The 27,833-nt window shown below is 38.6% G+C and overlaps 1 protein-coding gene across 1 annotated transcript in view; it reads left to right on the top strand.

The window, feature by feature from the left end:
* Nucleotides 1-27,833, top strand: part of STARD13 (StAR related lipid transfer domain containing 13) — a 244,671-nt gene that overhangs the window by 30,330 nt on the left and 186,508 nt on the right. Inside the window, exon 3 of the mRNA XM_054271414.1 lies at nt 2,606-2,737. Within this exon, the coding sequence (XP_054127389.1) occupies nt 2,606-2,737 (132 nt within the window). The remainder of the gene's footprint in view (nt 1-2,605; nt 2,738-27,833) is intronic.

Below are 27,833 nucleotides of genomic sequence, written 5' to 3'. Positions count from 1 at the left end.
ACTGGACAAGTCACTTAATACAAAGTCTTTCTGATGAGACCAGCAAGATCAGAGCAAAAAAAGAGTCTTAGAAAATCTGTTGTGGAACTGATGATGGGATACCATTTGCTGTCTCCTGCAAAAGAATTTATGCAGCAAGGGAATCATGTGCTCTGGTTTAAATATTAATTAATAATTTGCCTCAGAATGGGTGGCTTTAGTTTTACTTTATAGTCAAAGAAGAGATAGATCCTCATAAATCTCTCCATAAATGTACTGTAAAGAAACAGATCCTGCAGATTTCAAAATGACAGTTGCAGTGGAAAAAATAACAGTCTGGTTTTCACTCAAGTTGTATGAGTAGTTTATATTCTATCAGTTCATGCTATTTGTACCATATTTCTAACTATAGCTTGTAATTTGTTCCACACATATCAAATGTTTTATTCTTGTCACTTACCATGAAACTTGAAAAGAAAGAAGACCTCTCTCAAGCATATGTTTACTAGTAACTGTGTAAATTTGGCTTCTATAAAATGAACCACTTTTGTGTTCTTAATATGGTTTTATCCTCAACTGGGAACTGACACAAGAAATCATGATTGACAGTGATTTTGGGTGAACTGTTTAAAGGTGTAAAACTGAGATGGAGACCCAAAAGTCTCCAAAGCAGGTGACTACTGCATGAGTGGGGACATGGTTTGTTGGAGCTGCTGCTCTGAAAGTTGTTCTCTTGAGGGTGTGGACAATTTTTATCAGATGACAGAGTCATTTCTTATGGCAAATGCTATATCACAGAAATATATTTTGTAATTTAATCACTAGTTTGAGCAGTCAGTTATCTACTGAAGGATTTTTCACCTGTTTATGCAAGTAATTCTTTGATTTTTTTTTTTTACTCTTTGCATTTTCCTTTTGTGAAGGTATCTGTTATTAATAATACAGATTTTTATTTTTTTTACAGAAGAAGCCAATATATGCTCTGGTTGAATAAAAATTATGGGACCTATTGGGTGAGAGCAGAGAGTTTTGCAGTGTTTCAGTGAGAAAATTCAAGGTGTTTTCTAAAATATAATAGCTTTTGCATGAATGCTAAGGGATGACTCGTTCCTACATCTGTGTAAACCACAAATTGCTACAGGTAATTTTTTTTTGGTGGCGAATATTATGAGGATGTAGCATTGACTGGATTCCTCAGTAGCTGATCCAGAGAAGATGTTAAAAATAATTGTCTATAACCAAAATATTTTCTGAAACACTCCCTCACCAATGCAATGAACACAATTTAAGTGCAAAAAGCTGTACTGTCTGAATGTACTAACAAAACTGCTAGTTTTGGAAAAACACATTTAATAGCTCCACTCCTGTAAAATCTGCACCTTTCCTATGGAAAAAAAATCCTTTTTAGCAGTATAGAAGGAGGCACTTTGTAAATGAAACATCAGAGATAAATCACTCTTCCTGTGGTGTGTTTCCCCATTGTTTAATGTATCTGCTTCATTGCCACTTAGTATCTTGTACTCAGTTTCACTACAGAAAAAGCAGGAAATCTTGAGAATGAGAATCAAATTTTTTTCAGTTTCAGTCTTTTATTATTCATGAATGACAGGGAAATCCTGTTTGTTTATTTTTGATCATCTTATGTTAGAGATATGACTTTCATTGAACAAAGCTTTTTCTTTAACTTACATATTCATTTAATTCTTTTGCTTTAGTATATTGTCTTCAAACTTTTTAGGGATTGCATACTAATTATTTTGTCACCTTTTCAAAGCCTCCTCATTTTACATCCTTAAAAAATGTACTAACTGGGAAATGGGCAATTGCTATTAAAGTTCAGCAGCCTATTTTTTACTTTGTGGAGAGGAAGAGCCTGAAAATGGGCTGATTAGAATGATTGTCCCCAACAGCTTGGGACTGCTCTGCAGTGCACCCATGACCCTGTTTCCCTGATTGTCTGTAGTATGAATTCTGCTGGATTGCAGCATGTGTTGCTTCTTGCTCACTCACCCAGTTTTCCCTTGGGCAAACCAGGATACTTGAGGGAATGTTGTGCAATTGGTCTCTTCTTGACACTGCATTCAGTGTGGGCCCAGAGTTAGGACATCCATCTTTTAAAAAATGGTGTGGGAGTGGAACAATGAAATGAGAACTCCCCAGGTTTTGGGGAATAAGGAACATTTATTTGAAAGTTCAGAATCTGTAATTTGAAAATGGGGATTTTCTGGGTCTCTGTTTAATATACAAAAATAAACATGAAATAAAGTTAAAAGATAGTTTTAAAATAGTTTTATTAAAACTATTTCTCTTTCTACAAAGTGATTCAGTTCCTTTAAGTTACAGGAAGGTGGTTAGTTCTCCAGTTGTGTATACTGGATGTTAAGGAAGCAACTTTCCATAGTGATGGGATGTCTAGCTTAGCAAAGTGTAAAAATGATGCAGCAGGTGCTTTTAAGAAAAAAAAAGATCAAAACCAAATGTTTGCCTTTCATCAGAGCAAAAAAAATCCAGAGGAAAAGATAAAATCAGAGCAAAAGATAAAATTCCTAAGTTTTTATCTTACTGTTCACATTAAAAATATTTCTGGCTTGTCTTTATTTATAGGGTTTTAAAAATTCTCTTACAGTGCCCTGTTCAAGTAGAGACAGGCCTTTATGGAGATCATCAAGAAAAAGGATCTTGGAAGAGAAGAGGAGACTACCAGCATCTAAATTGTTTACCTTACCAAGTGTTGACTGGAGCACGACCTAAAACTGATGTAAGTAGCTACAGCATTATCTGACTCTCAGGTTCAGTAACCTCAGAATTCACACTGTATCATTAAAATTGTCAGTGCATTTTTTTGAAATAATTTGTTCCACACACATCAAATGTTTAATTCATGCAAATACTGCACTGTATGGAGGAGTTTGGTTTGCAAAGCAGCTATAGATAAAAGTTAAGTTAGACTTCAATTAATGAGGCTCCAGGGCTGTGGGGTTCATCTAATCTGATTTTAGACCACTGATGAAAACTTCTACATGTGAACTTGTCACTTGGATCACCTTCATAGTCAATGGAAAGAAACAGGCACTTCTAAAGAGTAATTCATCTGTAGGTAGCATGTGATGGATTCCAGGCATCAGAGCAACCACCACAGCTTTTTCTTCATGGCTTATTTTAGAAGTACTCTCTTAGGATTTTTTAGCTTGACAGTTGGTTGTGCTCAATTCATGTGAATTCCGCACTGCATTCTCTGCAAGCCTGAGTGCTCAACTCTGGAATTTTAGTTAGATCCCATTTCTAACCAATAATAGAAATATTTACTTGGGGTTTTTTTTTACAACGTGATGGTTATAGCCTGCAATCAAAATCCATCAGAAAGTTTTCTCAAAAGGCTTTGATTTGCTTTCCCAATAGCTAAATGTAAGCTACTTTAGGATCAGTGTCTTCATTTGGAAATGTAGATAGTTTCTGTCTCCCTTTTTTAAATTACTTGTGTGCCAGTAGTACTTGTGATCATCATGCAACATAAAAAGTGGCTGCACTGGATTGAATCAAAAGTACTTATAGCCCTGTGTCCTTTCTTTGGCAGTGGCCAGTGTTGGATGTTCAGGAAACAAGTGTAAGGACATAGTAAGCAGATAGTAAGCCATCTCAACTTCCTTTGAGGTATTTATCATGCAGGCACATTGAAGATAGACACTATATTGCATTTTTGTAATTAATAGCCCCTAAGAGTCTTTTTGAACTCTAGTTGTGCCTTTTGTACTCATTTGTATTAGTTTGTTCTTTTGATATTCAAAAGAACAAAGATACTTTGATTTCCAAAGTTCACTTGTGGAGTAGGTGATGCAACACCTTTTTCTTATTATAATTTTGTTACTGAATTATCATTTTGGCTGTAATTCTTGTACTGGCAAAAACTGAATCTCAGGCATCTTGTAGGAAGTAGTGAATACCTGAGGCTGATTTTCTTGTTTGTTTGGTTTTTTTTTTCCTCCAGCAAATGACTGTATTTACTATTGATTTACATTTTTCTGCTTGTTTTACAACCATTCAACATCATGAGGTCCTTTTGCAGCAATATGCAGTCAGTATTTGTTTTTATTAACCTCTGTTGAACATTATCAGAATAGTTGAATATTATCAGAAAACTGTCCCCTTTTATTCTTCCATTTTCCAATTCATTTGTGAATTTTATTCCTCCATTTTCCAATTCATTTGTGAGTGTACTGAAAACACATCCATGAGACTGTCAGGTAATCCATCCACTGTAAAAGAAAATAATCAATTATTCTTCACCTTCTTTTTTCACTTTTAGTTAGTAATGAAAATCCATTTTTATTTCTTGACCTCTTTTTTGTAGTTCCTCCTTCATAGCATAGTTTGAGTTTGATGGTCAACATCATCAGAAGCTTTTTGAAATGGAAGTGTAGCAGTCAAATTGCCTGTATCTGCATGATCATTCAAAGAAGTTGGCCTCCAAAATCCCAATTATTCTAACCCATTATCCTGTGTTACTGTCCACATGTTCTTAAGCATACTTTCTGTCAGTTTTCTGCCATGCATATCAGTTGTACTAGCATCTCTTCCACAAATAACCTCAGAGGTATTTTCAGACATTGGCATCACATTTCCCCCCCTCTTTTCCTCCTGTCCCTAAGCCAATAGGTGTTAGTAGTAATTACACATTGAGCCAATATCTCAGCAGTTCTCATTCCCTGAACAAGGTGCTTATTTTAAGTTATCTATACAATTTGGATTAAAGAAAAATCTATTATATTAAAGATATCTTGAACACTGACGTATTCATCTACCAAAGAATGATATGCATACCACCATAAAAATTCTCTATTTCATTAAATGAACCTACTTCTGTGCACTGTAAAGGAAATTTGAAGGTTGGCTCCACTTGCTTGCTAATTGAAAACATTATTGTCTTCCCACTAGTTATTTCCTTTCCTTGGAGAATAGGTTTGCTATTTTCCATTTCTGCAAAAGCACGAACATTTGTTCTGATTTGTTGCTTGTTCTAGTTGGAATACATAACAGAATTAATTAAAAAGAAACTTGCCAACTTATTTGTTTTTTACCTTGGCCAAATGTTCAGGCATGTACAAGTATTACAGCTTAGCTGCCTTCCCACTAGTACTATGCAAATATTTTCAAAGTGGTGTTGCAGTAATACTGTTGTTTGGCTACTGGTGTGTGGGAGGAAATGCAGAGGAAGTAAGTTTTGGGTTTTTGGTTTTTTTTTCCTGAAGTCTGGGGTTTTTTTCTTTCTTTTTGTTGAAAATTGGGAAATACTAGCATGATAAAAAGTAATTCTACGAATCCTCATCAGTACAGTCCATGCATCATATCAATCATGTTTGTATATACTGGAGTAAGAGCAGAGTAATGCAGGAGGTACAAATGTTTCTTAGGGCATCAGAGAGTCTAGAAAACTGAAGGCAAGAATTTCTTAAGAAATTAGTGAGCTGCTTTTTTATTGCACAGTGCTTTAAATTAGGAATAAATATTGAAACTGGTGTTTGCAAATGTCATTCAGGAGAGTTGATCATTTTACTTCCTTCAAAGTGCTGCTTTTGGTGCTCTTTTTCATGCAAATTCAAATAATGCTATGTCTAGCTCCAGGCATGCAGTATGCATTAGTCTGTCATATCTCTCCAACACACAGATTTCCACTGCTTATTTCTTAAAATACAGACTTTTCCATATTTTTTAAAAAGGATATACTGAAGTTGCTTTCATTATAGTAAACGGGGTGGGACAGAATAATTCCTTCTATATACCTAAGAGATTTAAAGAAACAAATACCCCATAAGATATTGAGATTGGCAAGTATAACAGAGACCAGTTCTAGAAAAAGCAGAGATGTTTTTATTCAGGAATGATATGCAGAGATTAGACAAGACACAGTTGTTCAATTCTCAATATAAGGCAGTGATGTTAGCGGCACACTCTTCATGGATACCAACTAGGCCAAAAGCCTGAAAGAGACAATGATGTGTTTGGTAGGTATGCTGTTTGTATGCCTGTTTTTATGACTTGCGCTTCTTATGATATTTTGGTGGAATGAAAAACCAAATCATGGGTTTAGGACTGATGTCTCCTGCCCTTCCTTCCCCCGCCCCCCCCAGGGCTTCTTCACTGAAACTTTCTTTTTGAGGTACTACAGGAAATATGTACCTGGCAGGGAAGCCACGTGCTTGAGAGACAAACAGCAAAGTTTCACCTGACAATTGCTGGCATTTGTAAATCCATGTCTACATTATTAAGTTTCCATTAATGGAGAGGAAAAAGCCCATCTACAGCAAGACACACCTTACCTTGAGATAGTTGCCTGAGTGGAGGTCTCTTGTTGATGTGCTTTGTGCCCCCAAAGTGCTGATGTCGCTTGATCATGTATTTGAAGAAGTGACTGCCCAAGACATCAGTGCTTAGAGCTGTCCCAGGGCATATAAATTAAAATCTGGCATTTGATGGGCAGTGCCTGCCTCTCTATGCTGTGAGCAGAGAAAACTTTGGTAGTCTAACTTAGGAGTCTAATGGAGGTCTGAAAAACCCATCAGTAAACACCCACTAGGTCTTGCAGGTAACACAGTATGCTCTGTCCATGCAATCTGTGAATGAGCAAGAAAACAAAACTTTATGTATTGGTAAAAAGTGCTTTTTCCTTTATCTATTGTAAGTTTACTCTTTTGTTTTCTTTTTAAGTAGAGTTGAAGAGTGCAGTTTTGATTTCTTATGCTTTAATTTGACAAATGGCTTGAACATATTAAATACATAGGGCTAAAATAAATGATTTTACAGTTTTGAGACCTGGATTCTCAGTCAGATTCACTGCTCAGACTTGGTTATGTAGGCTGGTGCAAGAGGGGGTCAGAGTGGCTGGAGATGAGGCAAGGCAAACTGCTTCTTTCACATCAGTGCCAGTTTCTGGTAGTTTAAACTGTTAGTGAACTATACTTTATCTATGCTAAGCCACTTGATTCAGAAAATGAGGAGCAAAACTGTTTTGTAACCTGTACAACTGAAATGTTTATGATTCCTTTAGGATTTTTTTTCTGAGAAATACTAGTTAATGCTATAAATAGTGTTTCACAGTTTAGGTCAGAGGTTCCAGGATGTCTGATATCTTCTGACATTGTTTAGAAATATAAAACTAATAAGGCAATAATTTTTGGCTATTATCTCTATGTAGTAAGTGTAATGCTTTTCTGACCCTCTGATTATGTTTGAGGCAGAGAAATTAAAAAATATTAACAGCTGAAGCAAAGTCAGAATCATTGTGTTTCTTGTGCGCTCCTCTTTCAATATTTCTGGCCTGGAACCACCAGGGATCAGAGATGATTCCATCAGTGAGCGTGTGTGAAAGCCTATTATCAGATAGCTGCCAACATCCAGGGCAGAAAAGGTTATCATGCAGCAACTCATAACAGTTTTTACTTTTACTAGCACTCTTTACAATTTTGAGGCTCTTAAGCTATTTACAGGCCTTGAGCTGATCCTTTATTTCTCTGCAAAATATGTAAGCAGTATTAATTTTACATCTGAGATTACAAGTGCCTAAACTTGACTCCAGAATAAGTTTCATGCACTGTCACTGCTGGATACAGTCATAAATTTATCACTTCATGGTAGAATTTGTATCAACAGTTCCATCCCATTATCTAGTAGGGTGTGTTTCCCAAGGTGAAGATTAGGCAGATCATGCTTTACTCTGACCTTGCCCCCACTAATAAAGTTGATAGTAAAGCCCCAAGAAGACTTGTGCAATCTCTGGCAAAGATTTCTTATGCCCATCTTGGTTTTGGCCTACTTTTTATGACCCACAAAGTGCAAGAAGATGAACTAAGAAGCCTGGAGCTGAATGTTGAAGATATAGCATTCAGTGCTCTATTTCCTCAAAGATGTAGTGTGTTTGAAGACAAAATTATTTGGCCATGTTGGAGCTGAAGATTTCTGTCTATGCTTCAACTAAATGCATTTGTAAAAGTAGCATCGCTCATGCTGAAGAAGTAGCGAAATTTTTGCAGAAATCAGGTTTTCACTTACTTTCTCAAAGTCTCAAAACCGGATGATTGGTTGCAACATGGTAAAGAGCAGAATCTATATACAGTCTCTGGTTTTGCTTACCAGACCATCCTTCCTCATAGAGTGCTAACTCCAGTGTTACCATTCTGGAAAAGACAAATTTCAAACTGTGTCCTTTAGTCATGTGAATTGCTTTCCTCTTTAATGCTGCATTAATTATGTCAGCAAAATAGCTCTCCAGTACAGTTGCACGTAGCTTTAAACCTCGTCTTTGCAAAACCTTTTTTCTCATGTTCAGTACTTAATCTCACCAGAGTCTCACTGGGACAGAGTCATGCTGAAGTAGTCAGGTAGGTGACCCACTCCACTTCCATGTGTACCCCCATATGGTGGACTTTTGTGCCTCTGAACAGGATTTTGTGCCTCTGTTTTTCCCCTGCTCTGTCTGCACAGTGGGGACATTGAGACACTCTTCTTCCCCAGGAGCACTCTGGACTTGCAGTCATTTCTGAGATCATCAAATGTTCCTGGAAGACAGAATCTTCCCTGCTTCAAGACTTAGTAGTTTCTTGGTAGTAAAAGAATCCATTGCCCAGGAAGAGATTGTACTAACTCTAATGAAAATCAGTAATAGGGAGTGAAGGGCAGATGCCTCCCTTCCTTCCTGAGAGCTGTGTATTCCAATATCTACAATACTCAGGCTTTCTCATCTGCTTTGTTTCCAGTGTACTTGCCAGCACTCTGGCCAAAGTGTGCCCCTAAGATAAGAACCCAGCATAGCCCATTTCTTTTCCTTTTGGCCTTTATTCCCTCATCCCAGCAGTCAGGTCCTTCAGTGGGGAAATTAGATGAAAAAAAAAATAAACTTGTGTGTCAAAATAAAGGCACTTTAATAAAGCAAAAGATAAGGTTGTGCATCCAGAAGCAAAAGAAAACAAAATATTTATTCTCTACTTCCCATTAGCAGGCAATGTTCAGCCTGGGGAAGCTGGGGTTCAGGACATGTAATGGTTGCTTTGGAAGATAGATGTTATAAATAACAAAAGCCCTTCCCTGCTTCCTCCTTTTTTATCTTGGCTTTTATTGCTGAGCAGGCATCATATGGACTGGATTATCCCTTTGGCAAGCTTGGGTCAGCTGTCCCAGCTGTGTCCCCTCTGAAGATCTTGTCCACCCCCAGCGCGCTGGCCCTCGAGAGTCAGGGGACAAGGTTGGAGAGAGAGCCTTGGTGCAGTTCAAGGGCTGCTCAGCAGTGGCCAAAATGATGGCATGTTATCACCACCTTTCTAGCTACAAAGCACAGCCCTATTGAGGGCTGAATTTGGGGAAGTTAACTCCATCTCAGCCAGACCCAATACAATTTCTTTTTTAATTAATTGCTCAATACCATTTTTTTTCTGACAAAAATGCTGTCACCAGCTGAAGATGATAATCCTAATGCGGCATTTAAAATTACTTCAAATTGCTATGGTTAAATCATTTGATCCATGAAAATATTTATTTAATTTAAAGTATGTTAATGGTATTAATGGTAACTTTTAAAACAGTATTTTGCATCAAATTCATTATTTTAATTTAGTTTTTATAAGGATTACCTGGAGGCTAGGGACATACTTTGTGTATTTTATTTTTAAAACTCATTGAGTTATCTATGCAGGAAAGGACAGAGCTGTCGTATTCATAAAATGCCATTGAAAAATAATTTTAAAACAATTATTCTCTGATGGATGTAGACAACATAATTTATATGCTTTTTTTTTTGTATACAGTATAAAGTCAAATTGAAGTTTCCAACTGATTTTGGAGTAAAGTTCATTTAATGTAATTCAAAAGGTATATGAAGTCCAAATCTGTATCAGGAGGAGGCTAGAATTGGTTCTTTTTATTGCTTGGCATTACATGGCTATTTCTGTAGTTCAAACTGATAATGTCTGTTTATATTGCAAGAAAAGCTTTGAACAATGGAGGAACCGCAGGAGCGGCTGGAAAATAGAGGTCACCCACCTCTGCAAGGGCAGCCAGCAGGTCCACCAGGGATGGCAGTAGCTGCAGAGCAGCTGGGCTTGGTGGTGATTTTGCCAAAACCCCATGAGCAGAAACTGCCAGCAAAATTTATTGAGTGAGCACTTTTCCGAGCCAGCCCAATCCCTTTCTCGTTATAACTGTCCCAAACTCACACAGTGAGATTTGCCTTCTAGATCCAGCTCCAGTGACAAAATAAGAGTTGCAGGCTGGCATTGTTTAATTAGTACATACATCCCAAATTGATCCTATGTGTGCCACTTGACTTTTATAGACATATTTATCATATGTAAATTTAAATATTCTAGAATGAAGTTTGTTGAAATATGTTAATTTTCAGATCTTCTGACTGAATTATTTTGCAGAAACACTTCAGTGTTTTATTTCTGGTAACACTGACTGTTTGCAGGAACACAATTTCGTTTCATAGTAGTGCATTTTTGCTAAAAATAAACACTAAATTTGCTGACTTATGTTTCAGTGTTAGCAGAAATGCAGCCTCAGAAATGCATTGCTCTTCAAGACAAACTGAAATGTCCTCTTTGTCCGTAGAGATGAGATTCAAGTTGTCAAAATAGGAATCTCTGTACATGCATAACAAGAGGTGATTGGGAACCATACCAGTACATTATACCAAGCCTATGCCAATATAAAGAGAACCTCACTTCCATGCAGCTAACTTTGTACTTAGTGAAGTGCAAAAGAGAAACAATTTCCCTCTCTTTTCTTTCTTTTCTTTTCATGTTTTTTTGGGCTCATGCTTTGCATGCAACACACGGTTTGTATAACTGGGTGACAGTACAATTTTCTACTGTGTTTTTTAGCACTCTATGTTTTATAGAGGAAAGAACAAATTACAGTGTATGCCAGCTCCCATGGGTGAGAATGGCAGGAATGTGCTGAGTTCAACCCTATGAGGCTGTCTCTTGTATTTTTGCTTGTGGGATTGGTTGAGCACAGTTTTCTTCAAGGAAGTATGTACAGTCATACCTTACCTGTTTGCCCATCTGGTCAGGAGTTTGCGTTTTCTTTTTTCTGCCTCGTGATATATTTGTTACAACAGCCTAAAAATAAAAGGGAAAAAAAAAGAGTGAGTATATTCTATGTTATGGTGTTACCATAATGCCTCTTTTAGAGTACTTCTGTAATTTTTATTCTGGCAGGGTTTTCCTGGCTATTTCACATGTTGATCAGACAGCGCATGATTGAGACAGAGGCTATGACTTTTACAATTGTTGTTCACAGCAAGAGCAAAGCAAAGGGATTCAAATATTACCAGAGATGTGTAATTAAAAATGTGTCCTGCCTGTGCTGACAAAGTGCTTCTGTGGCATTTCAGAGCTTGGGCAGAGTCAGACCCCTGGTCCCACTTAAGCAGTGGTGCAAAGGTCTCTCATAATACCAGCCTGTGGCTCTTTGTACTCTGGAGAGCCTGTGGGCTGCTCATGCCTGTTTCCCACGCTGGGGAAGAAGGAGCTTCCATCTATAACACACCAGAGACAGAGGCCAGCATAATGCACTGGGAGAGCATTTTTTATGCAAATGAATGGAGCAAATCGTGCATCCCATCTCTCTAACAGAGATAATCCCTCTCAAGGTGCAACTTTTTCTTGTGCTTCTACTGGAAGGAGGCAGCTTTGCTCAAATGCTACCCCCTTGTCCTCGGGTGTCTGTAGCCCTTTGTGAAAGGATGTGCACTTTACACAAGGGAAGTAAAACTTCAGAAAAAATTATTTGGTAACATTTTCTGTCTTGCTACCACTCATAGGGCCTTTTTTTTGTGAATTCCCAGAACTAAACACGGAGTGATAAAGTAGTGATTTTGAGATTAATTGATAGATGGAGCTTTCTGATAATCCAGTGTGGAAGAAAGGTCATGTGTTATCTAAAGCAGCCAAGTGTCATAATGATGACCTTTAAATCAGTATTGCATGCATTGCATTAAAATTTACAATGACTAATCATTAACAAAACCAAAGTGCTCAGAAATAAAAGTGGCTGAAGCTTCTTTATTGCAACATGTCCTAATAAAAATTTTCAGATGAACCACCCAATTAAAGCTTGAGAACATTTTGGGTTAGCCAGAAGGATGCAAATTGGGCTGAAAATTTTCAGAAGGACTTTCATGTCTTAAAACTTGAGCTAACAAATTAGAGTTTCCATCTTGAACTGTGAGTTTGCACTGAAACAGAGTTAGCACAGCCTCAGAGAGGAAGTGCAGCAACCTACAGTCTGAGAGACCTCAAGAGGGCTTTTAGGCTATTCCCCTTTACCACATCAGAATCACCTATACCTGTGTCACCCTGATGTAAGTTTTTCTGATATCTTTTTTAAGACCTCCACTGACAGACTATAAAGCCTGTTCAAATTCATTTCAGTACCCCATTGATGATTAGAAAGTTTTACTATGCTTTCGTACTGTAAAATATCTTCTTGTGTTCATCATCAGTACACAGAACAAGTTCTGTTCTTGTTCTTTGCCTTCTGCCTTCCTTCTGCAGGGTCAATCTGGTTCATCTAGCTTTTTCTTGTAGGTCCTGGTTTCCAGACTCCCTGTTTCATCTAGTCTCTCAACCTGCACACTAAATATTAATTTCAGCATGTTCAGAGCTAGTTACATGTCTCACAAGTTCATCTGGAAAAAATACCAAAAAGACTTTTGGCAGTTGAGGCTGTAGCAGAATCTGGGCTCTCTGAAATGCTCTTGGGACGACTGGCAAGTTGCACAGACACTGAAACAGATGTTATCCTTCATGTTCACTTTTATCTTCTCTGCAATCGTGGTTGCAAAAGTCACAGTTCCATTAATGATATTAATTCCTGTAGCCTGTTTTTCCTTACTCCTAGAGTATCCTAAGAAACATGCTTCATTTGTTTGTGTAAATTGACTAAAACTAATCCAAGGTTGTGCCTACACTACGAAGGATGCCTGTACAGATAAAAAGAAAATTCATCAAAACAGAGTTCCTGCCAGATTGGTTCCCAGGAGATTTGCAGCCTGATTCAGGTGAAAAGGGAATCTTATTCTCCTTTAAGTGCCTAGGCTGAATGTCTCCTCGCTCCCTTGACTAACTCCAGCACAGCGGGAAGCTCTGTCGATGGAAGGCACATGGTACCCCAATGTACATGGAATATCACACGGGCAGAGGAGGGTGGATGAGGACAGAGTGACAGAGATGATGAGAGGACTGAAGCAGGAAGGCTGGCAGGACCTCAGCAGGTGGCACTCTTCCCTCTGGATCAGTGTGGGGAGGGAGCTGCTCCCAGCAGTGCACAGCATCACTCTGCTGACACACCAGCTCAGGATGCAGTGCGAAATCTAAAGCCTTGACCTCTTTTGATCGCTGGTTTTTTTTAATGGAGTCGTCCTTGATTCATGTATAAAAATAGTTTCCTAAAGGTTCTTGAAATTTCAACTCAGATAATCTGCCTAATGAGATGTCTATCTATAGCCGTGGCTCTGTAAATTATTCCTTGCTCAGGCAGTGCAATCCTAACACAACTGTGCTTTGATGTCAGACATCACTGTCTTTCTAGACAGCGGTGGTCCTGGACTGTACAGTTGGAGCATTTTGAGATGCAAATCCTTGTATTCTTACAGACTGTGTTCTGTGTTGTGCTGGCTTTTCAGCCAGTCAGTCAGTCTGTTTGCAGAGTGAACTTAGTGAGAGCTTAAACAACATAAGCTCGAAGTGTAACACGGTATGATTGTACCCTTACTTCTTAATTAATTCTTTAAACAGGGAACCTGATCTGGGTGTCTTGTTCACCCTAGCCCTATCCCTTGTAGCAATACAAAGAAAAGAAAAAGAAATTTTGGCAATAAATGGTTATAATGAGTTTTAATCCCCAAGGTGTACCTGTACCAAAGCAGTACCTCAAGGATTTCTCGCCTGCTTTCTTTAAGTGTTGTTTGCTGACAGTGTATCTGAAGTTTCAGCAAGGACTTGTATTTGAGTCTTTGTATCACAGCAGGAATTCAACCCAGGGTCAGGATTGTCTGATTCTTTGCTGACAGAGGCTTGCAGAGTTGTTGACTTTGCTTAATTGAGGAGCCTCCCTGTGTAAGTCTCTTCAGAAGTTTTGGGTGGTAGGCAGCTCTGTGTCGATTTATTGGCATTTCTCTCCTCAGGGTATATTTTTATTAAGACATATCAGAAGAATGACTTTTTCTACTAACCACTGGTTCTTTTTGTATGCACCTCTTTGAGAGGGCTCCTTAAGACATATAGCTTGAGTTTACTTATGTTCTGCTGGCTGGGCTGTTCTTTCTGAGAGAGATTGATTTTGATGCCTGACTGTCCAGCTGTATATGCCTCTGTGATGTGGAGTTCCAGCTGCTGTGAACGGATTAAAGTCCCATCAGGAAGAATAGCTTGTGCCTCTTGGGAAAAAAAACAAAACATTTTTTGCTCCCCAGAGTCCTGGCTAGGCTGTCATACCTGTGGCTCCAGTCATCTTCACTGGCACATGTGTCACACACTGTCCTCCTGCAATGCCATTCTCTTAGGATGTGGCAAATGAGAGTGTGGTGGGTTTTGCTGACTGTCTGACACAAACTACATTGGGACAGGGAAATTTTTTCCAGTTGTAGCTGTGTTGGAAGTTTGTGGCCAAGCTGCCCACCCAGTCACTGCCTATTGGACAAGAGTAATCTTTAGTGGAGGATCTTACAAAGGTGGTTGCAAAAGAAGTAACTTAGCCTTTCTCACGGTGGCTGAGGTGGTGGTGTCCAGGGAGTGTACATCCCTAGTTTGGGTGGGCTACTTGGGGAGTGCTGTCAAAGGAAGAATACTTCTGCTTTATTCGCAGCAGGTATGAACATGATATGATCTTTTTTGAGAAATATGTATCATATCCATTAAATATCCATAATTTCCAGATCATTTGAGATACAGCCCATAGTGGTTGAAATTCAAGATTAATTTTTTCACCACATCAGAGGTTCATGAGTTTCAACAATAGAAATTAATTCCAAGACTTAATGCATTATCTCAGACTGAACTAAAAACCTACAGTGAGGACTAGAGTAGTTCCAGATTCTCCAGACAATAAAATCATCCAGGCCAATCTTGATATCAAATCACATGGATAGGAATTGTATGTGTATAGTAGACATTCTTATATCAAACAAGCCTGTGGAAGGTGGTTTTTTTTCCCCTTTAAGACATGAAATACTCTAGGATACTTAAAATTATGTTAAAAAGGTCCCCTCAAGGTCTTAAAGGAATTGCTGGTATGTTGCCTTGTTCTTCTAAGTTCTTCTAAAGCTTCTGATGTTTACATTTTTGTAATGGAGTTTCTCACACACTTTTCATGTAAATAATGATTGTTTTGCATTCCTTTCTGGAGGAGGAGAGAATTGATGGACTGTTGGTTTGACCAGTGTGGTTGGAGAGGTGGCAATTTCATCCTCCAATCCATGGTCACTTTTGGAATTCTATAAATATTGAGGTTCAGAAATAAATCTCCCCTTTTTTGCCTTGGACATCTCAGAGTGCGAGTGTCATTCATTTCATGTCGTATTGCAACACTGGTATCAGACATTCTTCCAGCTCTAAAGATCAAGTTCATTGTGGGGTAAACAAAAATTATGTGGGAAACTAAAATTATGTACCATATGGCACATCTAAAATACTCAGTAATTTGGGAAGATGGTTTGCTCAAAACAAATTTTACAGCAAACCAAGCTGTAAATTTTCTATAGCTTTGAAAAATCACCATGAAAGAAATAAGAGGGCAAAACACTGAAATGTGTACCCTGTCCCATTTCTTGAATGAAGGTTTAAATGACTGTATTCTTTTCATTTTACATAAGCAGACATGAGACCTTTTCAACTGTAAACCAGTGTTGATTAGCATTTTAGAGTAGGGACCTGAAAGCATTCTGTAGGCATGACTGGGTTCATACCCAGTGTTTCCTGACAGGCATTTCTGTAACAATACATTTCATCTGATTCTGGAATGTTTGCATTCCCTGCTTGCTTTCTCAGGAGACAGACAGCCACATGCAAAGAGGTGGACTGCAATATTTAAGTTTTCAGACCTAAGAAGGACACTATATTCGTTTTCCAGCTGGAAGGCAGAAGGTCAGAATGGAAGTGATTGCCCAGCTTCCTCCATGAGGTCTCTCACAGTACTGAAAGGATCAACCAGGTCTTTTGATCTTCAGTCCTGCACAATCAATACAAGATTGTCTTTCCTGATCTGCTGGACTCTCTTGTGTACTCCCATCAACACTTGCTTTACTTCTTCCTACCTTACCCAGAATATATTATATAACATATTATATAAAAAATAACAAAATACCATTATTTGGAATACTATTTTTTCCTTCAGACCTACAATACAGTAAGGTACATCTTGAACATTGCTGTCTGAGGCATTCAGGGTACTGTGATACACATTAAAATCAGTGTAGTTGCACTTTTTAGTGAGTCAGCATCCCAATAACATGGTTGATAGCCTCCCAGTTTATACCCTGTTCTGTCTGCAAAGGCTGGATTTGCAGAGCAGAGTCTTCTGGCAGCTAATAAGATCCCTCACTCAGCTGTAGCACATGGTTGAGGGTCTGAAGGGTAGGAGTTCCCCCAGTCTGACTGACAGGTTCACAGGTGTGGTAGGCATTTCAACACAGCAGATCCTGGCTCATGCTGATTTCCAGTGTGTATCATCTGGCACTTCTCATTCATTGGAGCAGCAGGTCATCTCCTGGAATGGCCTGTTCTTTCTCTTTGGTTTTGGCTGACTTTTTTTTTGTTTTGTTTTTGGAGGAAAGAGGGTGGGGAAAGGGGGCAGTGTTTTGTTTTTATTGCTTGTTTTGTTATTTTCATTCTTTAGGGTATAAAAAAGGGAAAGTGCAAGCATAAATGAGGCTTCTGGGACCCACACATTTAGTTGCATGGATCAGCCATCTGCTTTGCATGCTCTACCATCGCCCCTCGTTATGCACTTATTATGGGAATATTTATTCTGTGAATGACTAGCTGTTTGCTCTTGATATGCTTCCATCTGCATATATATTTGCTAAACCACTCCCCTTAGGCATATGAAAGTTTGGCTTTCCCTTTCAGATGGCTTTAATTATACAATTAGATTTGCCATATCGTCAGCAGCATGCTCAGCTCCCACATTCACTGCAGGATGCACATGTGGAAGATGGACTGGCAAAAACAATTTGCGCAACTCTTGGGGTATGAAAAAGTTTGAGTTTTAGAGTGACAGCCAGTAAAGATGGAACCTGTGTAGGAATTTTGGAAGCCTTAGAGGTAACAATGTGGTAAAAATAACTAGGGACAAGCCATAGACACATCTGGGTACAAATAGGGCAGTGGATTGCTAGGAATGATGAAGTGGCCCTGTTGGATGGTGTGTGCCCTATACCTGGCAGATTTGCCTTCACTGAAGCTCCCAGTAAGCTTTGAGGGGAGCTGTGTTAGGAGAAGACCCCACAGGCCTTCCTTCTGAGAAGATCTAGAACAAGACTGAGTTGTAGGTAAGGCTGGGAAAGACAGGTTCTGATTCCTAAATTATTTAAGCTTTTCAGAGTTGCGCAGTTCATGCACCATGCATGCAGGAGAGGAAAAGCAACCAAAGTAAAGATGCCTTTGGATTTAGGGCTTTCTTTGCTTGCTATCTGCTGGTTTTGTTTTGTTTTTCCTGCACCAAATGACTTGAAATTGCTAAATTGTTACTATTTTCTCACTAACTCTGCTCCTGTTAAGTTCTAACTGAATCCTAAGAAACAAGGCCAGATCCTCAGCAGTGTCCATCCCATTTGGCATATGGTACCACTTTTCTTGACTAGCTTGAACTTCCAGAAATCATGTACTTTTGAAAATCAATTATTCTCCTTCTCATGGTAATCAACATGGTAGCATTTTGTCTTCAAAAAACTTCATCCCAGGAACATGGATGTTTTAAGTGCTTGCCAGAGACCCAGCCATCCCTAGGGAAATTATGTGTTCAGGCATATCTCACTTTAAATAATTTTTAAAATACACTTTGCTTTGTCTTATGTATGAGTTATGACCGTAATGACTTCTGGTTCTGAGTTTCCTTTCTCAGTATTTCCTCCCTCCAGACTTCTCCTGATGATAATGCTGCTCAGTGTGGAAATGAGCCTATCTATTTACCTGACATTTTACCAATGTGCTGTTAGGCTGCTTTTTATATTGAACACTATTTATGCCCTGAATCTCATATTGTGAAGATCAAAACTGACTCCTCAGCAAAGCATACAGTAAATCTCAGTTTTGGGGATGGATATAGCCAGGCAGGGGGCGCCGGGCTTTTGGGGAATGCACAGGTAAAGCGTAAGGCATAGTGGCTTACTGGAGGCAGTTCAGTCTCTGACTGTCCTTCAGCACAATGAGCTCCAGCAGACTTTGACACAAAATTCCAAGAGCTTTGAAGAATGCAGCAGTTCTGCTGATGACTGTGGTGAAGACATCTATTTTCTCTGTTTAGCCCTACCTTATCCAAGGAACTCTTGATGAACTTTGCATATTGAAAGACAAAAGATGGATCAGAGATTTTCAGGCATAATTGTTGAAGATTGTCTTTTTTTCTTGTTGTTGTTTTTTGACCTCCCAAGAAGACATCGGTTAGAATTGGTAGTTTGTTTGTCTGTTTGATTCATGGCTTTTGAGCAAGTATATTGATGTTACACAACATCCTATCATAAACTGCTTCTCTGAAGGTTATCTTCAGAGATTATTGCAAATCATTGCTACATTATAGGCTCACTTGGGACCAATAATTTAGGACATGTACTTGTAACTTTAAATTGCTTTGCACATAATGCAAAAGCAGGCAAAATTGTGGCTACTTGTGTATTTGGGAACAGTGTTGTCAACATTGTGTGAGAAGACACTGGGCTAATGAAAGCTTTAATTCTAGTCCTGCATTTCCAGGGATACATTTATTCCCATGGAGCTTTGCAGGAGTCCTAGAGGAATTTCTTCAAGGCCTCAGGGCACCGTGCCCGAGGGAAAGTTCAGCAGCATTGCAAGCACCTAGACCATGGGCTCCCAACTTCTAGATTATTGATTTCTCACTAGAGTGTATTGATAATGTATTGTGTCTTGTTTAATCTCTTAAATAAAATCTCTCTCTGGTCTACTGTATGTCTTCTTTATATTTTTTCTTGTTCCATGACTGTCCTCACACATTCTGCATCATTACGTCTCCACTGCCAGATTTGCTGACAGACCCAGGACTGAGAGTGAGGTTAAAAACTGGACTTTATTTGGCTAACATCACCCAAAGCCACTGGAGGTGTCTCTGCACCATGCTCTCATGGAATTATGATATAGGAATATATAGCACAGACATCCAACATTGCTTCATAAGGATCTGTATGGATCTGAACTCTGTACTTCATCATGACATGGTCATGAGTCACTACTCAGGTCCCTCACCCCTCAGAAAACTTAGGAGTCCTTCACATTTTCACTCCAGTACAAATGATTTCATAGATATAGAGTCAGTTTATTCACCATGGAAAATAACTTATTTCTGTTTAGTTAATGTGCAGCTTCAGAGAAATTAGAAATAATTGCAGAATAATCAGAAAGAACTTGCTGGCAGATGAAAAAGCTAATTTGTATGAAAATCAAGAGCAAAAATATTGTTTAAGTAGGCTGTATTTTTTTTGGATACATGTACCTCAGCGTAAGAATTTCATTTATAACACTTGATATAAATAGTGTGATAACACTTCACAGAACCTCCACTTATCAGGGGAATTCCAACTTCTTACAGAAACTGAAGCATGCTGGTTGTCATGCCATCCTTGTAAATATTTTATGTTGGCTTAAGACTCAAGGGCAGATGTCTATTTTTACTTAGTGTTTGTGAAGAATTATGAACCTAAAAAGCTTTTGGTATAAGGCATTTAGCAGTAGCAAAACCAGTTCAAAGCTGTCTCCAGAACCAGAAATTGCAGAGCACCTTTTTTGTTTGTTTTTATATTATACTTGATGTCTGGCATACTTCTCTGGAAAATATGTCTGTAATAAATAGTTGTTCCAAATAACAGCATACATTCAACAAAGTAGCTTGGAAGTCAGTATTCAGAAAGTGTAGCCTTCCTTTTTTCCTGAAAGCAATTACTTTGCATTGACATCTTCAGCAGTAAGTTGCTATTTGTATTCCTTTTTTTTTTTATTTTATTTTTTTCAGCTGCAACCTAGTATTGCCTGCCTGCCAAAATAATGGAATTCGTAGACTGGCAGAGACAGTGCATCCTGTATTGTCTGGTGTCCCAGCAAAATTTCCTGGATATTTACTGGTTTCTCAAATAAATTATATAAAACTTCTATTTGGATCCTAATCTGAAGTTCTTAAAACCACAAAAAATGCGTCATGTGCTCATGAATAAAGTGAGAAAGTTTAAGAGCTAAAGACTATTACTGCACAGATTAGCAGTGTACATGTTGAGCTGCCTGGGCCATATGGCCTGGCTCCTCAGCTGCATTCATGTGGTTGCACACAAGGCAGAGAGATTCATTCAGACACTTACATTTACCCAGCATTAATATTGATTTTAAAATTCAGATTTCAGTAATTTAATGCACTTTCTGTATCCCTGGCAGGCTCTGAAAGCCAGGCACATCACCAGTGTGCATGGCCATTCCTACTTGTCAGCTTCTGCCTGTGTGAGTGCCGGGCTTGACTCGGTGCTGCTGCGAGAGGCCGGTGTGTGACATCAGTACTAATGAAGTTTGAATACAGGGCTATGTTTGAGAGCCAAAGGAAGTGCAGGAAGGAAGCTGAGTGTCAGTGAGTCATGTCAGATGAATGCATGGCAAGCGGTTATTGATAACATACAGCCAAACCACAATGTTGATTTTGGAAGATTTGGCATGGGAACTAAAAGCAGCATCCTGACCTCAGCTGCAATGTGTTTGTATTCAGATTTCCAATAATGCTGTTTTGGTTTATTTGGAAGAATTGTTTCTTTTCAGATTCTCTGTCTTTATTTATCTCACAGTTCTTGCTAGAATAAGGACCCTCAGGGACTGGAATGTTTAATCTGTGTGAACAACGCCTCAGCATTTTTCTGAAGACTGTCTACCATTTTCTGTGTGAAGGAAAAATGTCTCTTTAGTGGCAGGCACCCTGCCTTGTAATTTCCGTTGTGTGAGCTTGGACATCTGTGTGATTACCCTCTGGGAACACTTGCAGCTTGACACACATGCATCTAGTCTAGCTATTTTTAATCATTGCTTTTCAAGTATCTGTAGTGAGTTTGGTGACATGAATGGGAATAGTGTTTTCCAAATTTGAGTCCTTTGGTATTTGCTTTTTGTAGTTCCTCAACCCCACTAAAATCTCAAAGTATCATAAAGGTTAATCACTTCCAACTGTCCAGGAAACTTCATTTCTTGGAAATATTACAGTGCCACAGAACTTGAATGTAAAGCCGCATTTGAAGAAATAAGAAATATCAAATTCCTGTTTTAAGTGTAGCCATAGTTATTTTAGAACATGACCTACTGGGAACCACGTAGTCTTTGGGCTTTTAAAAAGTTATTTTCAAATTGAAATATGATTGTTTATGGTTTTGGCTTCATTTATAGGAAAGATGATTGTTCAGAATCAGCAACAATTACTATGATAGGAGTTCATTTTCCTGGAGAGTTTTTTCTTTTTACTCCTTGGGACAAAACTGATCCCAGGTAACACTTATTTCCTTACTTATCCCATTCTGTCACAGCTCCAGGGATTATATCTTTACTGTTTATCTTTTTGCAAGAAAAACTTCTGTACCACATCTGCCATTGTCAGTGTGTGAAGTAGTTGTAAAACAAGACCTGAAGAGTAATGATCCACTTCAGGTCTCAGCTTTCTAACGGACTCTTATTTTAATCAGTAAAAGACACTTGAAAAAGCACAGCACAGTATTTGGACTCATGAAACAGTATTTTAAGAGAGGTTACAGAAGTAAAATTTGATTATATAAATCTCATTGTACTGATCAAGTCATGAAGAATACCTTGTATTGCAAGTTATAAACTGGTTATTTGAAGGTTAATAGAGCAAGAGATTAAAAAAAAGGCTTTAAAGAATTCCTGTAAACTATATTTAATTTCCTTTGCCACAGTGTAGGATCAGGTAGATCTATGTCACTTCTGAGAGATGTTTGTATGCTCTCTTCTTGAAGACCTCTCATGACAGAGACCCCACAATCTCACCATGCAACCATTGTTTTGCTGTGTTTTAACATTAGAAATTACATTCTTGAAAGTGGAGTCTGAAGTTCCTTGCACATTAAAATAATTTCCTCTTGTCCTCCTCAGCTGTGGAAAAAAGATTTTTCCTTTCTTGTTATAACATACATTTGGAAACTACTCTCAGGTTTCAGCCCACTCTTTTCTAGATTAAAACTCCTACTTCATCTAGTTTTCCTGTGCAATTAACATTTTCTATATCCATGATCATTTTTTGTTTATGATCTCTGGTCTATGCCCTTTTTGACATGCATTGCCAAAAACTGAATTTTTCAGATAAATGCAGTTCAGTAGGAAGCACACTAAAGTTCATGGAGCTCTATCTGACACAGGAGACTCCTAACTCACAAAAGTAACCCCTCTGGATTCAGCAGAGACACTGAACTAAATGCTTCTTTGTGAGAAAGGAGTGTAATCCTGCCACTCAGATCTACCAAACTTTACTGCAGGGATCATTTTCCTCATCCATCACTTCAGTCATATTCCTTTTTCACACCCCAAGCCATGCCTCTGTCTTTTGCTGTATTAAAGGAAAGGTCTTTATTTTCACTTGCAACTTCCTTAATAGCCTGTTCCTTTCTTATCATGTACACTTCTTGGCATACTCGCTCACCTTCCATCTCTCCATTCCCCAGTCCCAAATGCCTAGATTTAAAAGTTCCTTTGTGATCTCTCTTAGTTGGGACCTCACACTTTAGGAAAATTCTTTGTAAACAGCCAGGGCGCAGCAACAACCTTCCTTTTAAAGCCTTCTTAAAACTCCATTTCTGCAAACCTAGGTGGGAGCTGGGCCATTTGTGCACCACAAAAGGCAGTGCATCAACCAAGCACAGCTGTGGTGCTTCTTTTTTCTCTCTGGTCTGCAGGCATGTTGCCTCATCTCTCCTTTACACTTACAAGGGAAGCTTTTTGGACTATAGGGCATGATTTATGTGTCAAATGAGAAGTACTTCACACAATAGATTGGTCTAGAGTTAACATGATAATCCTGACAACAATGCTGGAAAATGTGCTAAAGAGATATGCCCTATGCAGATCTTACTGCTCCTTGTACAAGGAGCCAAGTATTTCCAAGACAACTCTTATATCTTCACATATGTTTTTCCAACCCACAGAATTGTGCTTTAATGGTATTTCCACAGGAGAGCAAGGTGAGCCAAGGACCGGTCATTACAGAGGCTTTTCCATGTAATTGAGTGGTTCAAGAAATCATTATGAAATATTATCTTGGCAAAGGATGTAAATGTGAAGAACAGCTGGTAATCCCATGAAGATCCTGCTGATCTATAAATTAATACATGCCACTGGGGATGCTGACAATTTGTCTTGGAAGTGAAATGGTTGAAAAGAGATTTTGGCGTTCAATCAGCAAAGGATATGACACTCATAAAAATAGAATTACATTTATGACACAGTACAACAGTTATTTGGTTTTGGATATATTTAAATTTATATTTATATGAAATCAAGCATCTATTTCTGATATCTATGTGTGTGTAAAAATTAAATTTCATTCCACTGGGAAAGAGTCAAAACTTCCTTTTTTAACTTTTCAGAAGAGCATAGCTTCTACCAAAAGAGCTCAATAAAATGTATTTGCTATTTTGAGAGCCTCTTCATTGAACAAATGGTTTTCTTACAGCTCTCCTCCTCCACTGCTTCAGTTTTATAGCATAATGAAAACAAGATGCAGCAAACTGTAAGTGAGGTTGGATCAGAAGAACAGTTTTAGAAGGGTAACAGCTGAAGACATTGGTTAACAGTTACATAACTGGAAGGAAGGCCAGAAGATATAAATGTTTCTCATTTCTCCATGCATGCGTAGATATGCACATAGACATAAAGAAAGAATGGTTGCTAAATATGCCTTGGTGCCATATATATGTGTGTGGATAAAAAGGAAAAATAATCAGGCATCCAGAAAACTAAATTTGCTTTATGTAGTTAAATTTAATGTAGATATGTTGGCAGTAGACTGTCAACTTTGCTATATGTATATGGGAGGATTGATACTACCTGTTTTATTGTTATACAATACACTACACCCCTGTGCATCCTTCTATCCAGGGACTCCCAAACAGAAACAAGGTAGTTTTATGTATGTACTAGTGAATCCCTTCAAATTAATATCCATCTCTGTATTCCCTGCCTCACTTCTTCCTAGAGTATGTTCTCTTCCACAGAGAAGCCCTCTCTACCTATTTGATGCAGATCCCATCACTTCAGTTTAGGAAATCTACTTTCATCACCAAAGTAAGAGTTCAGTGCTCTCACTTGCTTTTATACAGCACTATCAAAATCAAAGAGTTTTCGTCTCTGTATTTTGTATCTCACCTGTCTTCGGGTCTGCTCTTCTTCATTACCTCTTCTCCCAGGTATCAAGTGACAGGATGAGAAGAAATGGCTCCAAGTTCCACGAGGGGAGGCTTAGATTAGGTATTAGGAAAAATATTTTCACAAAAAGGGTTATAAAGCATTGTAACAGACTGCCTAGGGAAGTGATTGAGTCACCATCCCAGGAAGTATTAAAAAAAAAGTGCATATGGCACTTGAGGACATGCTTTGATGGTTAACGTGGTGGTGGTACAGGATGATCTTAAAGATATTAAGGATATTTTCCAATCTCCGTGATTCTATGATATGTATTATCTTGTTTCTGTCAATGATGGTTAGCTGATTTTAGATTTCTTTTTTTCTTATTTTTATTATGACAAAAACAGGTGTCTAGTCACTGTCTTTTCTGTGCTGAATTTTGCACATTTAAGTTTTTTTCAGTATTTTTATGTTTGATTTTTTTTTAATGTAAAGGCACCTTTTTATTGAGTGAGGTGTACAAATACTCCTCCAAATGCTCAGCATTTGTACCTGGGAAAGAAAAGGAGAACCAAAGGGAGCACTACAATTTTCTTCTAAGTAGTTTTTTTTTTCCTACTCCAGATCCTATGTAGTCTTCCTTCCTTTGAATATCTAGAGGCATTTCCAATAAAGCCAATCCATTCTGTACCTGAGAGGAGTATGATCTATCCCTACATCTGCTATTCAGTTCAAATAGCCTGGGAGCTTTCTAGAGTTACGAATCATTCTGTGAAAACCCTCCTGAGGTCTTTTGATACAGCATCCCAGATCAAATTGATATGCTGCTTCTGCCTTCTCTGACCTATGCAGTGATGTTGATGGATAAGACTCTATTTCTGTGTGTTCACTTGCTTTAGCAAGCACTGGCTTAAGTGCAGCTTCTGCTGTGTGCAATGGCAGATGCTGCCAAACATGACTCACATTTTCTCTTTGTTCCCTGGTACAGCAGACTCTCCAGTTGCTTCTCAGCATGAGGAGCAAACTTATTTCTTAATTAAAAAAACAAACAAACAAATTGGCAAGAGCCTCAGACAGCGAGATGTTTTGGGTAAAAGGCTCATTAGCATTTCTCCAGTAAAGAACAGCAAATTTCCAAACCACGCTGTCTGGGACAGGATCCTAACCCTATGAAACTGTATGGCTCTGGAGAGGAAGGAAGATACTATCTCTCCAAGAATAAACAGCTTTTCCATCACATTTTCCTTGCTGGCTGTCCTAAATGCATGACTCAGAATAGTGCAATGCTTTCCTTTTTTAGAAAGAAAGACTGCAATGACGGAACTGCTCTATGCAATTTAGTGTATCATATGAATTTTCTGTAGTATAGGAGGTACACTCTTGTCTTCTGGACAAGATTGTCTTGAGTAGTTAGCAGAACTACCACTGCCAGAAACTCTGCCCACATCTATTTACCACTTTTACAGTTTCTAGGTTAGCGTCTTTGCAGGTGTGCTGGAAAGATGAAGAATTCCTTTCTTTGCAATATTTTTCTTCCATCTCCTCTTCTTCTGGAGAAACCAGGCTGTTCTCTTCTGCTCACCTGTATAGTACTGCCCAAATGGGATAGAACTCCTGTAATTTCAGAAATACAAGGTGCAGAAGTTTGTTCCAGCCACCAGCAAGGAAGAGAGATGGGGGTCCTATTAAGTCTTTCCTTTTCATCCAGAGCCCTCATGCAGTTCTTCTCTGGAGGGTTTCAGAACCCACCACAACAGCCTTCAGGAGCACACTGTTTGCTTGGAGGACATGTGAATGCAGCTGTGCAGTGAAATGCACTTCAGAGTACCTGCTGCACTCTGCTTTACTGAGCAGTAGTAGAAAGCACTCCTGCTTGTGGTTGAAAGTTGAATCCTGCCCCAGCTGCTTGGTTTGCCACCATCAGATTATCTCATCTGAGCTCTGAGTTGAACTAAACTGTCTCACGCTTGCTTTTGTTTTGGATCCATGTGAAATAACAGGGAATACCAACTCCTCTGCATCAGAACCAGTCTGTTTGCAGGCTCTCTATTCCTTTTGCTTTCACTGACCCACCTTACATTGCAAATCTGCTTCTTCTTAGAGACTTGAGAAAGCCAAAGCAAAATGGTATGAATGTGATTAGGATAGTCTAGCCCAGTCCCATAAAATTCAGATTGGCAACTGCACTCAAACTGTTTCCTTATGCATCTTACCTGCCAAGCACAAAAAGTGGCTGGAAAGACAGGTTCAGTCAGGGCTGGGATTTGATTTCTGAGTGGGGCCAATGAATCCAAAAGCAGTTATTTTAAAGAGTCTTTGCTTTTTTTTTTTTTTTTACCCTTTCCAGTTAGGTCTGCTTACATAAACTCTCCTTTGTCCTGTATTCCATCCTCATTAAAGCTCTGTTAGATTTTTATTTGTACTTTTCTCATACCAGAATATATAACAAAGTTTGGAGAACTAGGTTTGGGGGAGAAAGCTGTAATTTAGGATCTCTTCCAATTTCAGTCACTAGCTTGGGTTCCTCATTGCTCATGTCATCATGCTGAGCCCTTATGAGCTGGCAGCTGTTGTGGTCCATGCATTCCTGAACTGATCTGAAAATTCCTGCCAGTTGCAGGAACTGACTGACAGATTGGCCTGTTATTAGGTCTTGAGCTGTGTTATATGCAGTTGCCAGGTTTGTCTGTTTCTGCAGTGAGTTTTGGCTCCCATTTCCATCTTGGAGAAATTTTTAATGTTCTTTTTCAAAAGTTGGCATTGCTGATACCAGAACAGAGTACTTCTTGTAGCACTTGATTTGATTTCTGTACTTTAGGTTGTTTTCTTTCCTCTCAAATGACTGTACTTTACCTACTGATAAAATTCCTTTTCTACAGTCTTTGATTAATAAGTAACATGGACTGTGCTGGCTTGGGAGGAGAGGATTCAGAGCAAAGTGCTGCATTTTAATATGAAGTTAATTGAATCTATTTGCACAAAATTATGTGGAAAGAACACACTTCCAAGAAACCATGTTATTGAAACATGCTCTTCTGTTTCTATTAGTTTGATCTGCAGACTTGCTAATTCTAATTTTATGTAGGCTTAAGGTGACCTGTTTCTCAATGTAGAGATACCTGTCCTGCATACAACACCATTTTAATGCAAAGATCCATCCCTGCCAATGATGATTCTGTACTGTATTGTTACAGGTTTTCTCATCAGTGGTAAAAAAACATGCCACTATTTAGTTGGCTTTAAAGAGAAACCATGTGTGAA

This window comes from Melozone crissalis, unplaced genomic scaffold (assembly GCF_028551555.1).
Source record: "Melozone crissalis strain CALT ecotype California unplaced genomic scaffold, PUWL_Pcris_2 ptg000013l_1, whole genome shotgun sequence".
Classification (NCBI taxonomy): Eukaryota; Metazoa; Chordata; class Aves; order Passeriformes; family Passerellidae; genus Melozone; species Melozone crissalis.
The sequence above is the reverse complement of the archived record's forward strand: the minus strand, read 5'-3'. Positions and strand labels throughout refer to the sequence as shown.